The 21,053-nt window shown below is 36.4% G+C and overlaps 1 protein-coding gene across 1 annotated transcript in view; it reads right to left on the bottom strand.

Moving 5' to 3' along the window:
* Kif4a (kinesin family member 4A) overlaps positions 1-21,053 on the bottom strand; it is a 144,183-nt gene that overhangs the window by 24,472 nt on the left and 98,658 nt on the right. Inside the window, exons 17-20 of the mRNA XM_004648026.2 lie at positions 19,158-19,302; positions 17,911-18,021; positions 2,814-2,897; positions 2,267-2,380 (exon numbers count right to left, since the gene is read on the bottom strand). Coding sequence (XP_004648083.1) covers positions 2,267-2,380; positions 2,814-2,897; positions 17,911-18,021; positions 19,158-19,302 — 454 coding nt within the window. The remainder of the gene's footprint in view (positions 1-2,266; positions 2,381-2,813; positions 2,898-17,910; positions 18,022-19,157; positions 19,303-21,053) is intronic.

The following is a 21,053-nucleotide window of genomic DNA, read 5'->3' as shown; positions in this document are numbered from 1 at the left end:
AATCTGTAGCCCGCTAGGACCTGCTTCTGGCTCACTCAGTCTCAGAACTGAAACCTGGGCTAAGGTTGTCTCTGTCTTTTCTTTGACACTGTTCTGTAGTATGACATGACATTGTCATGAGGCAAGTAAGTGCAACGACTGACTTTCTGTCTGGGTGGGTCTTCCCTACAAATATTTGTAGCTCTGCCCAATGCTTCAGATTTCCTTATTTCAGAAGAACTTTGCTGCACTGATTGTTGGTACTCCCCTCCTCTTCAGAAAGCTCCTCAGCACCATTGTCTATTGCTTGGCTAAAAGTTGCTGAAGTTCCTCTGTAGACAGCTTCTCTGAGTATTCCTCCACCAGTTCCTCACCACTGTCTACCCGCAAGCCTGTGGACTCTGCTATGGTGACACTGCCACCAACCACAGGGTCAACTGAAGGCTCAGGCTTCTCTGCACAGCCTTCATAGTCTGTCCTATATGTTTTTATGTATAGGATCTGCCTTTCTTCCAAGCAGGTATCAATTAACCCTACACTGGAAAGGATGTTGTAGTGATCCTTCCAGCACTCTGTAAGGGTTAAGTCTATATTTGGGACCACCTAGAAGCACTTTAGGAACAGTTTCTTGGTGTATAGCTTCAGTATGTGTGTGTGTGTGGTATGTGTATACCTGCTGGTCCATAGGCCACAGTAGAGGAATCTATCACGTGGCAGAAAGAGAGTCATGAGAGTTCTTCACCCAGTTCTTCTTCCAAATCTCATGGGTGGGCACGGTCATTGTCCACGATGAGGAGAGGCCTGGTTGGTAACCTTTTGTCCTTCAGATATTTCTTAACAGTAGGACAGAAAGCCTCTCTGATCCACTCCAGAAAAAATACCCTGGTTCTCCAGGCTTGTGCACTGGGTCTCCACACGACCCCTACCTGTTCTTCAGGGCTTTGTATGTGCTGAACACTCTAGGAGTCTCAGTGATAAACCAAGACAGGCTTTATCTTGAGGTCACCACTCACACTGGCACACAGCAGTGTGGTTAGCCTGTCGCTCATGGGTTTGTGGCCTGGCGTTTTCTTCTCTTGCTGAGTAATGTATGCTGTCCTGTGCATTTTCTGCCAGAAAAGGCCAGTTTCATCACAGTTGAAAACTTGATGAGAGCAAAAGCCATCATTTCAAAGTATTATATATAATTTTCAGCAGCCCTTTTATTAGCACTGGCAGCTTCAACATGCTTAGTTATGGTGCAAATGCCATTTCTTGCTTTAAAGTTGTGAAACCACCCCACACTGGTAGGAAATGTTTCACCATCGTCACTCATTGATGAAGTTTCCTTCATGAGATCTGCGTTTACCGCCCTACCCTTTTCATAAATTATAATCAGACAGGCTATAACCTGCTACCTGCCTTTCCTTCATCCACACCAAGAACGGTCTTTCTGCCTCATCTAACAATATGAATCATGATTTAGTAATATAAGCAGCACCGTTAGCAACACCACAAATCTTTTCTCTGTAAGATTGTCTAGATGGAGGATTTTGACACGCGTGCATGTCAGCAAGACTGGTCACATGAATGCCACTTTCACATTTCTCCATAATTTCTTCCTTTTTGATTCTGTTCACCTTTACTTTCCCTTCCTTCCTTAGCTGTTTTTCCTAGTGTTTTTGGAGGCCATTTTAATAGCAGTAATGATTATATAATGCACTGATGGAACTCACATCCACAAACACTCACATCTGGGCTGACCGATGCTTATATATGCTTTCTGGCATTGCAAGTCTTTGTTTATAACCATACAAGTGGCCAGCATTCAGGTTATAACTCAAGACTTTGGTTCTAAGTTAAACTTAAAATACCAGTCATAACCCATAGGTAAGGCTGGTCATGACTTGAGAGTCCATTATACCTGTATGTGAGGGTTTTTTTTTAAATAGTAGCTTTACTCATGGGATGGTTAATTTCAGGCATCGACTTGTCTCAATTAAACAATACCTATAGAATAGGAAAAGCATTATTTCTGGTGTACTGTGAGAGTGTTTCTAGAGATTGGCACTATGGGTTAACAGAAGGAATGGGGAAGATTATTCTTCAATATGGTATTTGGCTGGGGTTCCTCACAGAATAAAAAAGGCAGAGAAAGGGCAAAAGAAGGCAAACATTTTAGGAAACAAGGCTTTGAGGTAGAACTTCAAATTTTGAAGTGCTTACTTCTAAACCAAAAGAAAGCTATTTCTAACTTCTTCCTATCTCCAATGCACATAAGCGAAATGGCAGTTTAAACTATCTGTACCTTTACTCGAGCTGCAGCACCTTCCATTCCACGGCTCTGCATCTCCTTCCGCTTATCTGCGACCTCACGTTGCTTTTGGAGAGCATCCTTGAGACGCTTGTTGGCAGCTGCTGCCTAAATAAAAAGGCACACAGTTATGTTGAATGATGGGTAATAAGAACATTCTAACTTCACAGCATATTAGTAGAAAAAGAAACAGAACCAGATTTACAAGTCTCTACGGATATAGTACCAGTGAATAGTTACTACTTTAAAGCATAGGGGAGAAACACATTGAAAGGATGTTCAGCATATAAAAATGCCTGGAAATGTTACATATCAATATTACTCTGGGTTTTTTGGAATGAAAAATAATCAGAAAAAGAATTCTTATTTCAAAGGCACCATTTCCCATGACGCCTTTAGCTTTTCAGTTTATAACATACAGAGATCAAGATTTTGGAATTATTGGTCAAGATTGATATCCCAGATTTCACAGAATATTGATAGCATTTTAATCTGAAGATGACAAGACTTTTGACCTAGCAGACTAGATTTTATTACCTACCTCCTCCGTTTTACGTCTGAGTACATTGGACTGCTTCTGGAAATTTCTTTCAAGTTTGAGCAGCTCATATTGCCTCTTACGGTCCTAATAAGAAAAAAAGTTAAATCTTAATTGCTGTGCAGCTAGCTAAAAAAAAACCCCTTATATCTAAAAGTCTTTCAAGATAGCATCAATACGTAGGGCTAAATACAATATAGTGAGCTGCCTTCAATTTTCCTATCAGACTTAAGAACTGATACGTCTAAAATCATGTTTTTCAGTAAAGGCAATATGATTTCCTTGTTCAGTTCACTGTTCTGTAGCTAAATTCTTAAAGTCTCTGTCTTAAATTAGTTATTGACAATACCACAGAAGGAACTTTAAAGATCATCTAATGAACTGTCTTCTACATAGACAGCTATTGATAAAGCCAGGACTCAGGTTACCCGACCAATATTCTTTTCCTCCCTCAAACCTATGGTCCATCCATGTTAAAATACAGTGGCTTGCACAATGGAGGAAGCCTATCATATAGCCAACTACCTATAAATTAAGATAATATGCCAGTAAAATATTTTCCCTCCTGAATGAAACCATTTATTACTGAATACAGGTATATCCTGTTCTCAGAAATTAAAGATCAAGAAGACAAGAAATGTGGTGGAATACTGCCTATTTCAACTGAACACACATTTACTGCATTGATCTAGCCCCATCCCTATTTTACTACTCCATTAAGCTCCTAAGGGATTCACTTGCTCCTCATTTAATGCAGACACATAGTGAGCCAGTTTAGTCATGTCTTTGCCGGCATACTAGAACAATTCATTTCCTTTAGCCCATTTACACACTAGGCACTGTGCGACGTTTGTGGCATACTGAGATGGATATGATCTGATTACTACTCTTACAGAGAGCACTAGAGAGTACAAACACTGTACCGTACCTTTCTACTAAAGTATGATGTGTGTTGATGACTGATCAAGAGAATTAAAGAAATGTAGCCAGATTAAACTAGTCCAGTGAAAAGCAAACCTAGCACTTTTCTCACCACCAATCTTCCTGAAGTTGAGATCTGCATTTAGTGCTTTCACTCGTCATTACTGCTCATTCCATAAGCCCCTTGCAAATAGTTCTTACCACTGTACTGAAATCTCCCACTTATTAAATCCAGTGGGCTTTTTACAGTCCTGATCTTCATCAGCTTCTCTCACCATCATTAGTATCCCCAGTGACTTTCCCACAGCATCCCGATTCTTTTTCAGCCTTATAAATTCCATTGCTTTCATTCTCATATATGAATAAAGAGGTTCTCTTCTTTTTCTATATATTCTTCATCTCCATGACCTCATTACTCCTGTGATTGCAGTTACATTTGTGCAAGACCCTTCTGTAAGTACTAAGTCTAGCACACCATCTTCTTTGAATTTGGTTTACCCTATGTATTATCTTTTAGGACTCTGTACCAAAGATAATTTTTTAAAATCAAATTTATTATTTCAAACTATGTTTCCTCTGACTTCCCCTTAATTTGAAAGCATGGAATAACTGTTGAGGCTACCCTGACTTCCTATTTTTTATAAAGGGTAGTTTTGAGTTTGTTATCAATAAAATCATTTTATCAACACTGAGTAATTGTTCTATGCTAATCACTTCTAGCCAATGGGAATACATAAGTGAACAAAATATTCTTGCCAAAGGGAATTACACATTCCTGTACCATGTAAACTTGTTATTACTTTATAGATACGTCTCTTTTCTGTTTTTTAAAGTTTTATTGAAATATAAGTCATCTATAGAAATCACTCACTTAAAAGTATGATTTAATGTTTTTTGGCATATTCAGAGTTGACATAATTAACATCACTATCAATATTAGAACATTTTCATTACCACAAAAGCAAATCTCAAGCCTATCAGCTCACAATTCTATTCCCGTTCTCCAAAGTTCTACACAACCACTAATCTCCATTTTCTCTATAGATTTGCCTACAGAACACCTGATCTAAACAGAATAATGTACGTATGTCCTTTTCGCTAACTAGCTTCTTTTATTTAGCATAATGTTTTCAAGATTCACCTGTGTTGTAGTATGTGTCAGCAATTACTCCTTTTTACGGCTAAATAATATTTTGTTATACGGATATTTTATTTAGTCACTCAGCAGTTGATATACACTTGGTTTTGTCCCACTTTTTGGCTGTTATGCATACTGTTCTACAAACACTTATGTGCAAGTTTTGGCAGATTTGTTCTCATATCTATGGAGTAGACATAACTGAGTGGAATTATTGGGTGATATGATATCTCTATATCTATTCAACCTCCTAAACATCTTCCAAACTGTTTGCCAAAGCAGTTAGCACTCTTTTCTCATCCCATCAGCAATGTATGAGGTTTCCAATTTGTCTGCATTCTTGCCAATAGCTGATTCTAGAAATCTCTGTGGGTGTGAAATAGTATCTCATTGTGGTTTTGATTATCATTTCCCTGATGGTAAATGATATTGGGCACCCTTTTGTGTGCTTATTGCTTTGTTCATTTAAACACTGGGTTATCTTTATTACTGAGTTATAAGAGTTCTTTATGTACTTTAAATTCAAGATCTTTATCAGCTACATGATTTGCAAATATTTTCATCCATTCTGTGGGTTGGTTATTTACTTTGTTGATGGTATTGCTTATAGTGCAGAAATTTTTAACTTTGTCTAACTTAATTTTTTCTTTGGCTGTTTGTACTTTGGGTGCCATTTTTTTTCTGAAAAATTACCTAATCCAAAGTCACAAATATGACTTCTAACAGATTTATAATTTTAACTTTTAGATTTTCATCTATTTTTAATTTTTATATGTGCTATAAGGCAAGTTCCAATCTCTTTATTTTATGCATAATTATTCAGTAGTCTCAGCATTATTTATTGAAAAGATTATTCTTTCTTCATTTATTTGGTCTTAACAATACTGTTAAAAATCAATTGACCATAGGTACATGAGTTTATTTTTGGACTCTTGATTGAATTCCACTGATCTGTCTATCTTTACAGAGTACTATAGTTTTACTTAATGTTGGGCTGCAGGAAGTATTAAGATCAGGAAATGTGATATCTCCAAATTTGTTTTCTTCTTTGATTGCTATTTTGAGCTCCTTGCATTTCTTTCTTTTTTAAAAAAAATTAATTTTATTGAGGAACAAATATCAATGAGGCAGTTTCAAAACAGGTTAGTAGGACAGTTACAATAATTAATACATTGCATATTGTTGTCTTCATAGTGGTTATTCACAGTACGAGATGCAGACATGATATCCTGTCCAAACACTATTAGTACAAATCTTTCTTCCCACTGAATTAAGAGAAAGTAGCTGTATATCTACACTATTTTGTATATACAGATACAAAATGGTCCTTTCTTTGTATCCCCTTTTTTGTTTAGTTTTGTTAAGAGATGGGTACTCCATTGCCATTTAAATATTGTAGCTTGCATTTCTATATGAAGTCAGATGCAATTTTGATTGAGATTGTGTTTAACCTCCGAAGCAATCTGAGGGCTAACCAATCTTTAGGATATTAAGTCAGGGCACAGGATATAGCTCAGCAGTATAAGCACCTCCCCAGCAAGCCAAGTTCCTGAGTTTGACCTCCAGTACCACAAAAATAAATAAAAAATAAAAGAATAAAAAATAATAGAATATTAAGTTTTCCCATTCATGAACATTGATTATTTTTCTGTGTATGACTTTGTATTTAGGTCTTCTTTAATTCAATGTTTTATAGTTTTCAATGTACAAACCTTATACTTTTTTTGCAACATTTATTCATAAGATATTCATATTGATGCTATTATGAGTGGAATCGTTTTCATAATTTTATTTTCTTCTTAAAATATTTTATTTAATTTGGTACCTGGTCTTACTATGAAGCTCGGACTCATACTGATCCTCCTGTCTCAGCCTCCCCAGTACTGGGATTACAGGTATGCAACACCATGCCTAGTTGTGGTGGCTCAGCACGCCCAGGGGAAAGGCCAGCGTAGTACTGGGGATCGAACCCAGGTCCTTCCACTTGCCAGGCAGATGCTTAGACCACTATTTCCCCAACTGTAATTTTATCTTCAAATGGTTCAATTCTAGTGTGTACAAATACAACTAATTTTCTTATGTTGATTCTGTATCCTGCAAACTTGCTAAACTGATATATTTGTTCTGATAGATTTTCAGTGACTTGCTAGGATATACTACATGCATGATAATGTCATTTGCAGAGATAGTTTTAGTGTCTAGAACCTTCAGGGGAATGTTAAATAGAAGTGGCAAGAACAGACATCCTTGTCTTGTTCCTGATCTACGGGGGTAATTTTTCTGTCTTTCACCATTAAGGATAATGGTAACGGTGTCCTTTATCAGGCTGAGGAAGTTTCTGTTCTTAGTGTCTTGAGTAGTGTTATCTTGAGTGTTCAATTTTGTCAAATACATTTTCTGTGTCTATTAGGATTGTGTTGTTCTTGTCCTTTATTTCACTGATAAAGAACATAATTTTAACTTACTTCCAGATACTAAAAAAGTCTTGTATTTTTCAGATAAACCTTACTTGGTCATGGTGTTTCATCTTTTTTTTTTTTCTCTTTACAAGTTATTAGGGAGGAATCAAAGGACCATCTACCACTAAGCGACAGCCCCATCTTTTTTAAGCTTTTGTTTTGAAATAGGGTCTCACCAAGTTGCCCACGCTGGCTTCGAATGTTGCAATTTTCTTATTTCTGTCTCCCAAGTAGCTGGAATCATGCCTGTGAACTACATTGCCTGGCCCTTTCTCCATTTTTATTATAGGCACTTATATCCCTTTAGCCGGGTGTAGTGGTGCATTCCTGTAATCCCACACTGAGGAGGCTGAAGCAGAAGAATCACTGAGTTCTGAATTCAAAACAGGCCTGAATTACAGTGAGACCCTGTCTCAAAGAGAATCCCTTTACTGTTTTTCACTGCATCTGGCAAGCTTTGGCAAGTTGTCTGTTTTTATTCATCTGAAAGTATCTTCTGCCTTTCCTGTAACTTCTTTTGCGCCACTATTTTAGAACTGTATTATTTTTTCTTTGTGAAATTTTTGAATTCCTTTGTTTAAAATTAAGTTTATTGGTACAATTTAGATATACATAACAATCACATTCATCATGGGGAATTTGTGCTTGTACACAATATATCCTGGTTCCTAATTTTCTTCACCTTTCTTTCATTAACTTCCAATTTTGTATCATTGTGGTTACAGAAGATTGTGCATTGCTCCAATTCTTTGGAAATTTATTTGAAGCATGTTTTATGGTCTAGCATATTGTCTATCCTAGAGATTGTTCTTTGTGTACTTGAGCAGAATATATAGCAGAATATACAGGTTGATCTGAATGTTCTATAGATGGCTGCTAAGTTTAGTCTATAGTTTAATGTAGCATATTCATGTTGATATTTCTTATGACTATAGATGTGAAAATCCTAGGTTACAGTGTTGTTGAAATCTTTGATATCCTTGAGTGTCTTGTGACAATATATTCCATTCATTATAGAAAACTAGCTTACTGAAGTCTCTAAATACAGCTATTGAATGAAAGCAAGAGACAGGAAAAGGAATATTGTGGGACTCTCCTGCTTCAAGGTTGTATATGGTTAGTTTTTTTGACTTATGTGTAAACATAAGAAGTATATAATTCTTTATGCCTATTTTTAAAATGTATTCTAATTTTTAATTTTTTTATCATATTCTATAGGGACTTAAAGTTCAACATATCAATACTTGATGAAAAATACCTGTTCCTTATTATGCCTAAGATGTTTGATATTCAGACAGATAGTGAGGTTAAGCTTAACAGCCTAGGTTGTAAGGTAATAACAATAAGCGTGTCTTCTGGATGGTTAACAACCTAAGTTTGCAGACCAAAATTAGAGAAAAAGGAGGGCTGCAAGGAAAGTCAACTTTTTGGTCCTAGCCTTGCAAGGTCAATTAAGACTCAGGACATATGAGAACTTGTACTGTTACATCATGTAACTCAGTAGTGTCCCAAATTTTCTGATCAAGGAGATTATGGGGCCAAAGAGGAAAGTGATTGATGATGTAGAGTGTGCCTAAGGAGAATCACATGGAGAGAAAACATTCTCTCAGGCTTTCACAGAGAGCACATTGGCCAAGAAATGGCCGTGACTCATCCACATGGCTGACACTGACAAAGGTTCTACAATCTGAGGTACAGGATCTCAGGATAAATCAGACCCAAAAGCTACAACTCTTGTTGCATAGGTCCTGCTTTACCTTGGTCTTAACCATCCAGCAGAAAAGTATAAAAACGAAATATAAGAAGTAAAGCCATGCTGTTATGTTGAGCTATACGGGACTCAGGTCAACAATTTCTGACATTGCCAGTCAAGCAGAAGACCCAATACTATTATGGGCTACTGGACTCTTTTAGAATATTTTGCTGAGTTTACACACCTATAATATTCAAATAACGGAACTTAACAAAAAAGGGTATACGGATGAATGTCCATTTTGTATCTGTGTATTCAAAGTGGTTAGGATAGATATATAGTTATTCTCTTAATGAATAGAGGGATTTGTTCTAATGGTGTTTGTAAATAGAATATCATGTCCGCATCTTGTACAGCAATTAACCACCAGGAAGAATGTATGCAATTTGTTAATTATTGAAACTGTCCAATTTGATTTGAAACTGTCTCATTGCTATTTGTTTCTCAATAAAATTATGAAAATAAAATAAATAAAATACAGAAGAAAAAAAAGTTAAACCTGCTCAAGAAATATACAGATATTTAGGTGTCTTTATATGACAAGAGTTTGAATTTAGTTACATGTTAGTTTTCCCTTCTATTTCACTAATTTAGGCTTTTACTTCTATTATTCTCTAATTTATTAGGATGATGATTTAGTTTCATTCTTGTCTTCTTTCACAAAAAGGGTATTTTGACTATACAATTTTTCAGATACAATTTTCATAGGTTCCTACAGAATGTTATAGTTTTCTTTCCCATTATCTGCAAATATATCTAAACTTAAATTGTCAAGTTTTTGATCACTTTTAGTTATTAATATTGTTTATTGAATTATGACCTCATAAACTGTAATATCATTGCCCTTTGGGTTTTCTTTGTAGCCATGTGCATGAAAACATGTCGAAAATTTTCTGTAAAAATAAATAAATACAGCTATTGATTTATTTCTTTCATATATGTCAGTGTTTACTTCCTGCATTTGGGGGTCATTATTAGGTACTCATGTATATTTACACAACCATACATCACATAACATTTTGTTCAGTGACAGACTACATCTATGATGGTGGTTCCATATGAGTATAAGGCTGGAAAATTCCTACTGGGTAGTAGTGTCATAGTGCAACATATCACTCTCATATTTGTGCTGTATGAACAAATGATGCTACCAACCATATAAACATATAACACATAATTATGTATAGTACATAATACTTGGTTGATAATAAATGTCTATGGTTTTTATATTTACTGTACTATACTTAGTAAAGCATGATCCTTCATATAAAAAAGTTTGCAGCCTCATATATTTTGTGTTTTCTGTGTCTGTTGATTGATAACATCTAGATTTGTGTATGTATACATCCTGATGGTCACACAAGGATGAAATGACCTAACAATACCTTGTTCAGAATATATCCTGTTAAACTACATATGACTGCAATTATTATATTTTTCTGATGGACTGGTCCTTTTACCATTATGAAATGTCTATTCTTTTTTTTTTTTTTTTGCGAGCCAGGGATTGAATTCAGGCCCTTGAGCTTGCCAGGGAAGTGCTTATTCCACTGAGCCATCTCCCTGGCTTGAAATGTCCATTCTTATCTCTAGAAGTAGTCTGTGTTTTATTTTGTCTGATCTTAATATAGCCACTTCAGATTTCATGGTGGATATTTGAACGGTAGATCTCTACCTATATTCTTTTTTTATTTTTATGTACTTAGCACAGGGTCTACAGGGTCTCACTACCCAGATCAGACTCACAGCGATCCTCCTGCTTTCAGTCTCCCAAGCACTAGGAATACAGGCACGTGCCACCATCTACCTATATTCTTACTTACAACTTATGGCATCTTTGATTTTAATCTGTGTCTTCTATAGACAGTATCTTTTTGTTTTTGTATTTATTTATTTATTTATTTATTTTTGTCTTTTTGAGGTAGGGTCTCGTTATGCAGTTCAGGCTGGCATTGGGCTCACTTCATAGCCCAGGCTGGACTCGAAGTTGCAGTAATCTTCCTGCCTCAGCCTCCTGAGTGCTTGAATTACAGGCATGTGCCACCTTGCTTGGCTAGATTTTGGTTTTTATAATCCTGTCTCATAATCCATTTCTTGATTAGACTATTCAATCCAGTCACATCAATACTATTGTTTTTACTTGTAAAAATGAAAATTAACTGATTTTAAATAAGAGGAAATACTTTTTCTTTTATTTAATATTACATCAAATAAACATGAATATGGTGGCTTTAATTTATGAGACAGAAAAGCAAGACATAGTATAGCATTTTTATACAAACAAAAATGGGCAAAAAGTGATTTACTTTTTCCAGTAAACAAAAATAGTCAATTTTATGCTAATACAATTTTTCAAAAACTTGACTTAAACAAGGGCATTACCTCTTGCAATTTCTAGTTTGAGAGACTGACAATTTAGTTTTGGTCTTTTTTGTATGCTATTATATATAATATCAATTTTTTCTACAAGATATATGTAGGTGCTTCTCTTTAATTTTAATTTTAATTTTTTAAATATATCTGGTTGTTATAGGATCTCACTTCTCAGTTCAGACTCATAGTCCTCCTGTTTTCAGCCTCCCCAGTGCTGGGATTACAGGCTTGTGCCACTATGCCTGGACTCTGTGGCTGGCTCGGCATGGTAGGCATGTGATGCTGGGAATCGAACTGCAGTCCCTGGGTTCCTGGGCTTGCCTAAGCTTGCCTAAGCAGGCGCTTCAGTCTGCTGAGCTATCTTGCTGGCCCTCCCATTATTTTTACGAGCACTTTCCTTTCTTACTTCATAAATAATGGTGATTGTATGGGTTTCTGTCTCTCACATAAGTGTCTGCTGGCACTACTGTGTTAATACAAATAGAGTATATTCTGCTTTCCTTAATTATTAGAAAGTTATCTATCTATCTGTGGGGAAAGCCCGAAGAGTTCTTGTGCTATAAACCTAAAATTTCCAATTTAATAGCACTTTAAATCTAATTTAAAATGGGGGAGTGACACACAGGAATCAATATGTTATATAATAAATCCGCTACCTATGCTATAAAAACTTTTATACTAAAAACATTTAAAAATATTAAACGGATTGTTTTATTGTAGTTCAAATACCTACTGAACATTAAAATAACTTAAAATTAAACTTTAGGAGTGAACGTTTAACATTTAAACTCATTTTACTGTGAGTACCCAGCAAAGCAATTTGTTGTCTAATCCACATTACTGATAAAGATCATTTCATGACCAATAAAATGTTTCACCAGCAGTTCTACTTGGGCGCGCATCTTAATGACTGTGGTTCCACACATGAGAGGAAATTCTTAAATAAATCGTCTCTTGGGCTAAATAATAAGACTTGTCTTATAATTCAGAGGGGATAATCAAAACATATAAATTTAAGAAGCAAACTGTTCTTTAGAGACAAATTTATAATCATGTACATTACAGTAATCTTAGCCTCTGGAAAACAGGAACTTTCAGTGTTTTACTTGCTTAAAAAAGAAAATCAAAGCTTGGCATAGTGGCACGTCTGTAATCTTAGTACTGTGGGAGGCTGAAGCAGGAGGATCTTAAGTTTGAGTCTAGCCTAGGCAACTTAGTAAAACCCTGCTCAAACTTGTAAAAAAACTGAATGAATGTGAGTACATTCATAGTTATACAACTAACATCACAGTCTAACTTTAGAACAATGTATTTTTGTTAACTGAAAAGAAGCCCAATATTCAACTCTCCATTCTACCCACAGTCTTAGGCAATCATTAATTTTTCTGCTGATTTTAAACATTCCAAATAAATGGAGTAGGGGCCGGGGAGCTGGCTCAGTAAAATAAGTGCTTGCCTGGCAAGCACAAGGGCCTGAGTTCAATCCCCGGTGCCGCAAAAAAAAAAAAAGTTCCAAATAAATGGAGTCATACACTATGATCTTTTGTGATTAGCTTATTTAACTCGGTTTCCAGTGTTCATGGATGGATAGAATGTAAGATTTCTTCATTCCTCTTTATTCCAAATAATATTTTATAATATACCATATTTTATTTGTCCATTTATCAGTCAATGAACTTTTGGATTATTTCTGCTTTTCGGATATTACACATAATGCTACTATGAACATTTACATACAAGATTTTTTTATAGACATGTTTTCAGTTCTGCTGGTAATAAACCTAAAAGCAGTTTCTAAGTCAAATGTTTAATCTTTTGAGGAACTGATAGTCTGTTTTTCAAAGTGGCTATTCTATGTTAATTTTAATAGTAATATGTGAGGTTCTAATGTCTCTACATCTTCAGCAACAATTATTACCATTTCTCTTTTTAACTAAAATCATATTAGTGAATGTGAAGTAACATTTCATGGTGGTTTTGATTTTTAATTTCCTGCCGACTGTGTTAAATATCTTCCCATGTGTTAACTGGTCATTAGTGGTTTTTGCTCCTTATAAAAACTACATAGAAACATTTTAAAAAATTTGAGTTATGCTTTTAGTGTGAAGGCAACTGTTTTGGTGTGCTTTTCCTTCCTGTATATGATATAGCATGCTCTATTTTTGATATTCTGTCCAAGTACCATACAAACAAATAGTTCAATTGCTCATTGTTGAATCTAAATCCAATGAAACATGTGGAGACTTTGTGTCACAGCTAACATTTTGCTAAAACAAGTTTTTTTTCTAACTCCTTGAGCCATATACAGTATATCCTTGAGTAATCATGATCTGGATTATATCTTCTTTGAGAGTACTTTTTTTTTTAACTTTTCGATCATCTAGTCCTTCAGGTATTTATGATCTGAACCCTGTGAAACTCGTCAGATTGCTTGCAAAATCTTTCCACTTTAACACTGACGTTGTTGGGGGTAAGTGCTAAGTCACCACATCTGCCAGACAGTGTAAACATTTGGAGCATCTAATGTTATTCATATGATTGAATTTTTGCCTTAACATTTGCTTCTTTTTTCCTGTATGTGGGACAGGGTCTACAGGGTCTCACAATGTAGATCAGACTCGTAATGATTCTCCTGCTTTCAGCCTCCCATATGCTGGGATTACAGGCGTGCACCACCATGCCCAGTCTCCATCGCAGTCTCAGAGCGCCCCAAGGGTGGGGCCGGCACAACCTGCTGGCGATTGAACCTGGGCCGCTGCCTCTGCCTAAGCAGGCACTGTAGTCTGCTGAGCAACATTTGATTTTTGCTTTGTACATGTTTCATACTTTTTGTTTCTTTGTTTCTACTCTGCTTTCTTTTGTGCTAAATATTTTTTAGCGTAATATATTAATTCCTTAATGAGTATGTCACTATATCTTCTGAGTTATTAGTGGCTACTCTGGTGCTTATAATAAACATCTTAGCTCATCAGAACCTTCTTTATAATAACTTAAACCCAGTGAGATACAGAAATGTTATTCTTGTACAACCCTATTCTCTTTTCCATTTTGTGATATTGCTACACATGTAACATCTATAAATATATAATTTTCACATTACTTCATACTAATTTATATCATTTATAGCTTTTAAGAAAGCTGAGGGGAGCAAGTACATATTTATAATGTTATACCAACTTTCTCATTCACATTCTCAGACTCATTTCTTCCTGTGTGTTCCTCCTGTTGCCATCAGATATTTCCTTAAATACAACTTTGTTCCTATTCATTTCTTTTGAACTGCTACTGTCAAATGTATTAATTTCTGTATATTATAGGCCTATCAGTTATATATACATATAGTTTTATATGTAGTTTTTTTTTGCGGAACCGGCGATTGAACTCAGGCCCTTGCGCTTGCCAGGGAAGCACAATATGCAGTTTTATCTTATTGCTACTTATATCAATTAGAAGAAAGGAAAAACAATATGTAATCTAGTCTTTGAATTACTTACATAATTATCTCTATTGGTTCTGTCTGTTTCTTATGCAGATCCAAGTTACTTTCTAGCATCACATGTTTTTAGTAAGTTCTTTTAATATTTCTTTTTTTATGTATTTGGCACAGGGTCTCACTAGGCAGACTGGACTTGTAGTGATCCTACTGTTTCCAGCCTTCCCTGCACTGGGATTATAGGCATGACCCACCAAGCCAGGACTGGATACCCTGCTCAATGCACTCGAGGGCAAGGCCAGCACCGCACGCCATACCAGGGATTGAGCCTCGGTCCCTGTACTTGCCTAAGCAGGCACTTAGTCCATTGAGCTATCTCACTGGCCCTTCTTTTAATATTTCTTGTAAGGCAGATTTGCTGGTAATACATTATCTTAGCTTTTATTTATCTGGGAATGTTTTTACTTGCATTCTGTCTTTTTGTTTTTCTAAGAGAGGATCTTGCTATGTACGTGCAGGCTGGCCTTCAACTCACAGGAATCCTACCTCAGCCTCTTGAGTGCTGGGATTATAGGAGTGTGCCACGATGCCCAACTTGCATCCATTCTTGAAAGATAATTTTCCTGCATATAAGATTCTCTGTGAGAGAGGAGGATGTAACTCAAGTGTTAAGAGTACTTGTCTAGCATAGATGAGGCCCTGGGCTTGATTTCCACCACAAAAGAAAAATTCTTGGTGACATTTTGCTTCAGCATTTAGAATGTTATCTTACTGTCTTCCGACTTCCATTGCTTCCCATGTGATTTCAGTTGTTAACTTTATTGTGGTTTCTTTGTATGTGATGAATTATTTATCTTGTTGTTTTTAAGCTTTTCATCTATGCCTTTTAATGTTTTGATTATGATATGCCTGTGTGTGGTTTTCCTCCCATTTATCCTATTTAGAATTCATTGAGCTTCTTGGATATGTAGTGTCTTACTAAATTTGGGACATTTACAGTCATTGTATCTTTGAATAGTTTTACTTGTTTGCACATAGCAGCAAGTCTTCTCTTAGTTGGTCATCAGCAAGAGGTTTTGTTTGGTGGCACCAATGATTGAATTCAGGACCTTGTACTTGCCAGGGCAAGCACTTATTCCATTGAACTATCTCCCTGGCCCTAAAAGTTCTGTTTTTGATAACACCTTTGACTTGAAGTTCCCAAATTCTGTCTCCAGGTAAAGTCAATCACTGTAGGAAAGGTTACATTTCTGTGGCTATTCCTACTGCCTGCTTCTTCCCTAGGCAGAAATTCTACATCACTGCTTTGTGCCTGGACATGGGGACAGCATCTCACTTCTCTGAATGATTTTACAATCAGGATTTTGAGTAGAGTCACGATAAAGTATTCTGTTCTTGGCTTGCTTTTCCTGATGTGGAATCTATAGCCTATAATTAGATGGGTTTGGGTGGTCAGACCTCAGTATTCTTGGCCTTCTGCAGTAGGGGTAATGCTTGGGAACTTTGTGAAAGAGGAGGTGCCAGACTTCTTGGCTGCTACTGCCTAAAACAGAGCTTTGGCAACATGGAGAAAAGGGAAATGAAAACTACTACAGGTCTGATCCTAATGAGAAGAAATTACAGTCATAGACCGGGAGCTGAGGGAGGAGGGAAAGGAAATTGTCATAGATTGGATGCTATGAATTCTTGCAGATTGTATCAAGATTTGATAGATTTTCTTGAATAAAGGGTCATAACTCAAATGCCATGGATTCTTGCCGCTCTCACAGAGATTTAATAATACATATTTCTTCACTCATTGTATGCCCTTAGGACAATTTCCAAAGATTTTCTGTTTTTATTGTTGTGGCTGTTTTGCTGGAAAGAGTCCACAAAGTTCCTCAAGCTACTATTATAAAAGTGCTTCTCCTTGCTCCTATTCTGGCCAATTCTAGAATTTTCCCCAAGTCACTATTTCTTCAATGAGCTTCCCAAGAATGCTGTTAGTACTCTAATTCAGGCCCTTATAATCTTTCTGGATTCTACAAGATTTTACTGTGTTCTAGTCTCCAGGTTCTCAATACCTGAATTCATTCTACACATTACTTCCAGATAAAATGTTTTAGATATTTTCGTGATTTTGCTTTGTTCCTCAAAAATCTTAGACACATTTACATTACTGACAAAATAAATTTCAAACTTCTTGGATCTTTTTTTCTTTTCTTTTGGCACCAAATGACCTCAGAGCAGGTTTGGCTGGCTTGAGTTGTGGGGATCGAACCTCAGCAACCTGAGCCTGACTGCTTTGTTGAAGCAGCCACTTAAAGAACTGAGCTAAGGGGCAGGCCCCCCAACTTCTTGGATCTTTAATATAGCTTCAACTTGCCTTTCCAACTAAATCTTTCATTGCTATGCTCATCCTACCTGGACCACTAATCATTTCTTGAATATATATACAGAATTGTCATCTCTGTCATTATTCCTGCTGTTCCATCTATCTGGAATGGAACACCTACATTTATCTTTACCAAAATCCTTTCTCTTGTCTAGGGTCTGTGCAATACTTTCCTTTCTCTTAGATACTATTTTTAATACCATTCAGAAAACCCAGATTTCTTTATTCCTCATATTTGAGAAATCTATGCTTATGTTTTAACCCTCCCTTTTTTTGTGGCCAGCTCAGCCCACAGTGGGGGCGGGGCAGGTACAGCATGTGGTACTGGGGATCAAACTGAGGTCCCTGTGAGCTTGCCTAAGCTTGTTTAAACAGGTGCTTCAGACCACTGAGCTATCTTGCCGGGCCTACCCTCCTCTTTAGATAAAACATTTTTCAAAGCTCATAGCTCACACACTGTTCATCTTTCTATTCTCATAGTATCTAGTGGAGGGTGCCTTCCACATAGTAGATACTTAATATAAAGCTCTTAAATTCATGAAAATGTCAGTTTTAGAGATAACAGGTATGTGAAGACAATCTTTAATATTTTTAGTAAGCCCAGAGAAGAATTTCTTAACTGAGCCTTTGAGAAGCTTTTGTTTCTTACTCGTTCTTTTAATTGGATCACTTCTTTATCTTTTTGTTGTTTCCATTGTCTAAATTTCTCAGCATCTTCTTTCATCTGACGCATTAACTGTACTCGTTGGTTTTTCATCATCTGTAAAAACAAAAGCCAGTACAAGTATTAGTAATCTGTATTTTATTCTAGGTTTAGGTGCAGATGGATCAAGTTACCATTAAGAAGAAAGAAAACCTAGAGCTAAGGTGAGAAGGCCACCAACAGATTTTTCTGATTAGGCTTACAATATCTCTGAGTTTCCACAAGGTTTCCAAATATAGACTATACAAATGAATACTCTGAAGAAATAAAAATGTACCTATAAGCTAAATCTAGCCCAAAATTCAAAGTATAGGGGCTGGTGAGATGGCTCAGTGGTCTAAAACACCTACTTAGAACAAGCTAAGCTAAACAAAGCACAGGGACCTCGGTTCAATCCCCCAGCACCACATGCCAGCCAGCCCCGTCCCCTGGTGGGCTGAGCTGGCCACACACACACACACACACACACACACAAATAAATGTTAAAAAAAATTCAAAGTATAAAAATGAAACCCAAGGAAATATTTACTCAGCCTCAAGGACAAGTCTAGCCAGGAACCTTTATATCCCAAAGGTTTCAGTACCAGTGACTTGTAACCACTATTTGGCAGGTATTAGAAGTTGAGCATTTCACAACTGAGAATATTTTCTAGGTGTCATCACTTTGCTACTACCTTATAAACGTACATGATCATGGAAGGTGATCAGGATAGCACCACCAAACGCTGAGATGCTGTGCTGGACACACCTGTAATTCTAGTACTCTGGAAGGGGAAGCAGGGGAACTACGAGTTTGAGGTCAACCTTGGTTACATTACAAGTTCCCATAGCCTGCCTGGACTATATGAGTAGTTGACATACTGTCTCAAAAATGGAGGGAACAAGGGAGGGAGAGAAGAAAGTAGGGAGAAAAAGAGGTCTTTGTCCTCTCATTTCAGACAATAAAACATTGAACTCTGAATGTAAAAAATATAAAGAGAAACTGAACATCAAAGCATAGTTTTATTACTCAGATTATAGATGATGACCAGCACAATATCTATCAAGGAGATATTTGTGGGAATATTCATACTAGAAATTGTTGTCCTGCTTACTACTTTCTCACCTGAAAGAACATCTATGGTATAATTCTAAATGGAACACCTTAATCTGTAAATTCAAGTGTAACAAATACAAGGATGACACTTTATTACCTGTATCTCCTGGTTCAGTTTGGTGACAATATGCTCTGTAGATTCCTTCAGTTTCAGAAGCTTGGACTGTTCATTTAGTTTCTTCTTCAAATCAGCTATTTGACTCTCCAACTCTTGGAGACGTTTGCGACGACGCTCACTCAACCTAAACACAGATAGTATAGTAGTAGGAGTGAAGACGGACTGCAACAGAGCTGGACTCTAGCTGCAGTATATTCATGAACAATGGAGCTACTTAGCCACAAAGAAAAGTCAGTCTGAGTCCTCTGTAGGCAAACGGGTGCAACCTGAGACCATAATGCTAAATGAAATGAATCAGACAGAGAAGGTTTAGTATCACGATTCCTCTTATATAAGAAACCAAAAGTACAAATAATTTAAAGAGCAAAATAAAAGTTGATAGGTAACAGATAAATTATGCACACATGGAAAGGGGATCTCAGGATCGGGGAGAAAGGCTGTGGGGGAAGTAAGTAGGACCAATAAATATAATTCCACAGTGAATGCATTGTGCATTGAAAAATATACTAACACAAAAGGAAAAAAACGAACAACTTTATATATTAAAAATTCATTATCAGCTTCATAATCTTCATATACAGTCATCTTTAAAATAACAAACACTGCCCAAAGAACCAAAACTCTCAATAATTAAGAGCTTAATACTAGATCAAAACATTTTTAAAATATACAGTCCAGGGAGATAGCTCAGTGGAATAAGTGCTTGCCTGGCAAGTGCAAGGTTCTGAGTTTGATCCCTGGTACCACCAAAAAAAATTTAAAAATACCATATATATATATATATATATATATATATATATATATATATTTGCTTTAATACACACTTTCCCAATATGTCTCAAAAGAATGGTTCCTTGGGGCTGTTCATTTCATTCTACCTATAAGGAATAATCCTGATGATTATTACATGAACTGAAACAGAAAATAAACATTCAGTATAACTTTTAATATGAACTACAGATTCAATAGAGATATAAAACAGAATCACTAAGGATATTCTTAACAGATTAAGGGACAGTTAGATTTAGTTTTTAAATCACTAGCTTGGAAGGGCCAGCCAAATAGCTCAGCAGATTAAATCTCCTGCAATCAGGCACAGGGGCCAGGGATTCGATCCCAGGACCTGCCTGGCCTGCCCCACCCCCCAGGGCACACAGAGACAGCAATTGAGACTGGGCGTGGTGACGTGCGCCTGTAATTCCAGCTCTTGGGAGGCTGTAAACAGGCGGATCACTACAAGTCCGATCTAGTAGTGAGACCCTGAACACCCTGTAGACCCATCCCTAAAATACAAAAAAAAAAAATCACTAGCTTAGATATTAATATGTATCTACAAGCTAATTTACCATCAGTGCAGGGACAGGGAAATGTTTTTTGTCTAGTAGGTCTGATAGTCTTTCAAAATTCCATTCCTACTCTTAAGTTTTTATAAATCTTTCCTTGATCAGTCACCTTGAATTGACATACCCTACTTCAGACCTCTTAACAACATATTTACTACCTAAGAAATTTATTTGGAGGCCGCAGTGCGGGGCTGACGCCTTTTCCTGTGCTGTTACACACAATTGAGATGTGCAATAGATTGAACACATGTAGTTTTGTTACTTATACACTTGGTGGATTATGTATTTATATGTAGCCCAAGACAATTCTATTCATTATGTATTGGGCAAGTAAAAATGTTGGACACCCATGAACAAAGACATGTAGTTTACTAATTAAATTGAATTTTTCTATTGTGTTAAAAAATTTATTTGGTGACTAATCACATACTGTTATGGCATTCTTTCATTGTTACGCTGAATATTATTTCAAAGCCTTAATTACTTAACTTTTCCTATGTTTAAGTCTCCTTCCCACTTGAGACTTAAATCC

Source organism: Octodon degus, unplaced genomic scaffold, assembly GCF_000260255.1.
Source record: "Octodon degus isolate 3935 unplaced genomic scaffold, OctDeg1.0 scaffold00347, whole genome shotgun sequence".
NCBI classification, from domain to species: Eukaryota; Metazoa; Chordata; class Mammalia; order Rodentia; family Octodontidae; genus Octodon; species Octodon degus.
The sequence above is the reverse complement of the archived record's forward strand: the minus strand, read 5'-3'. Positions and strand labels throughout refer to the sequence as shown.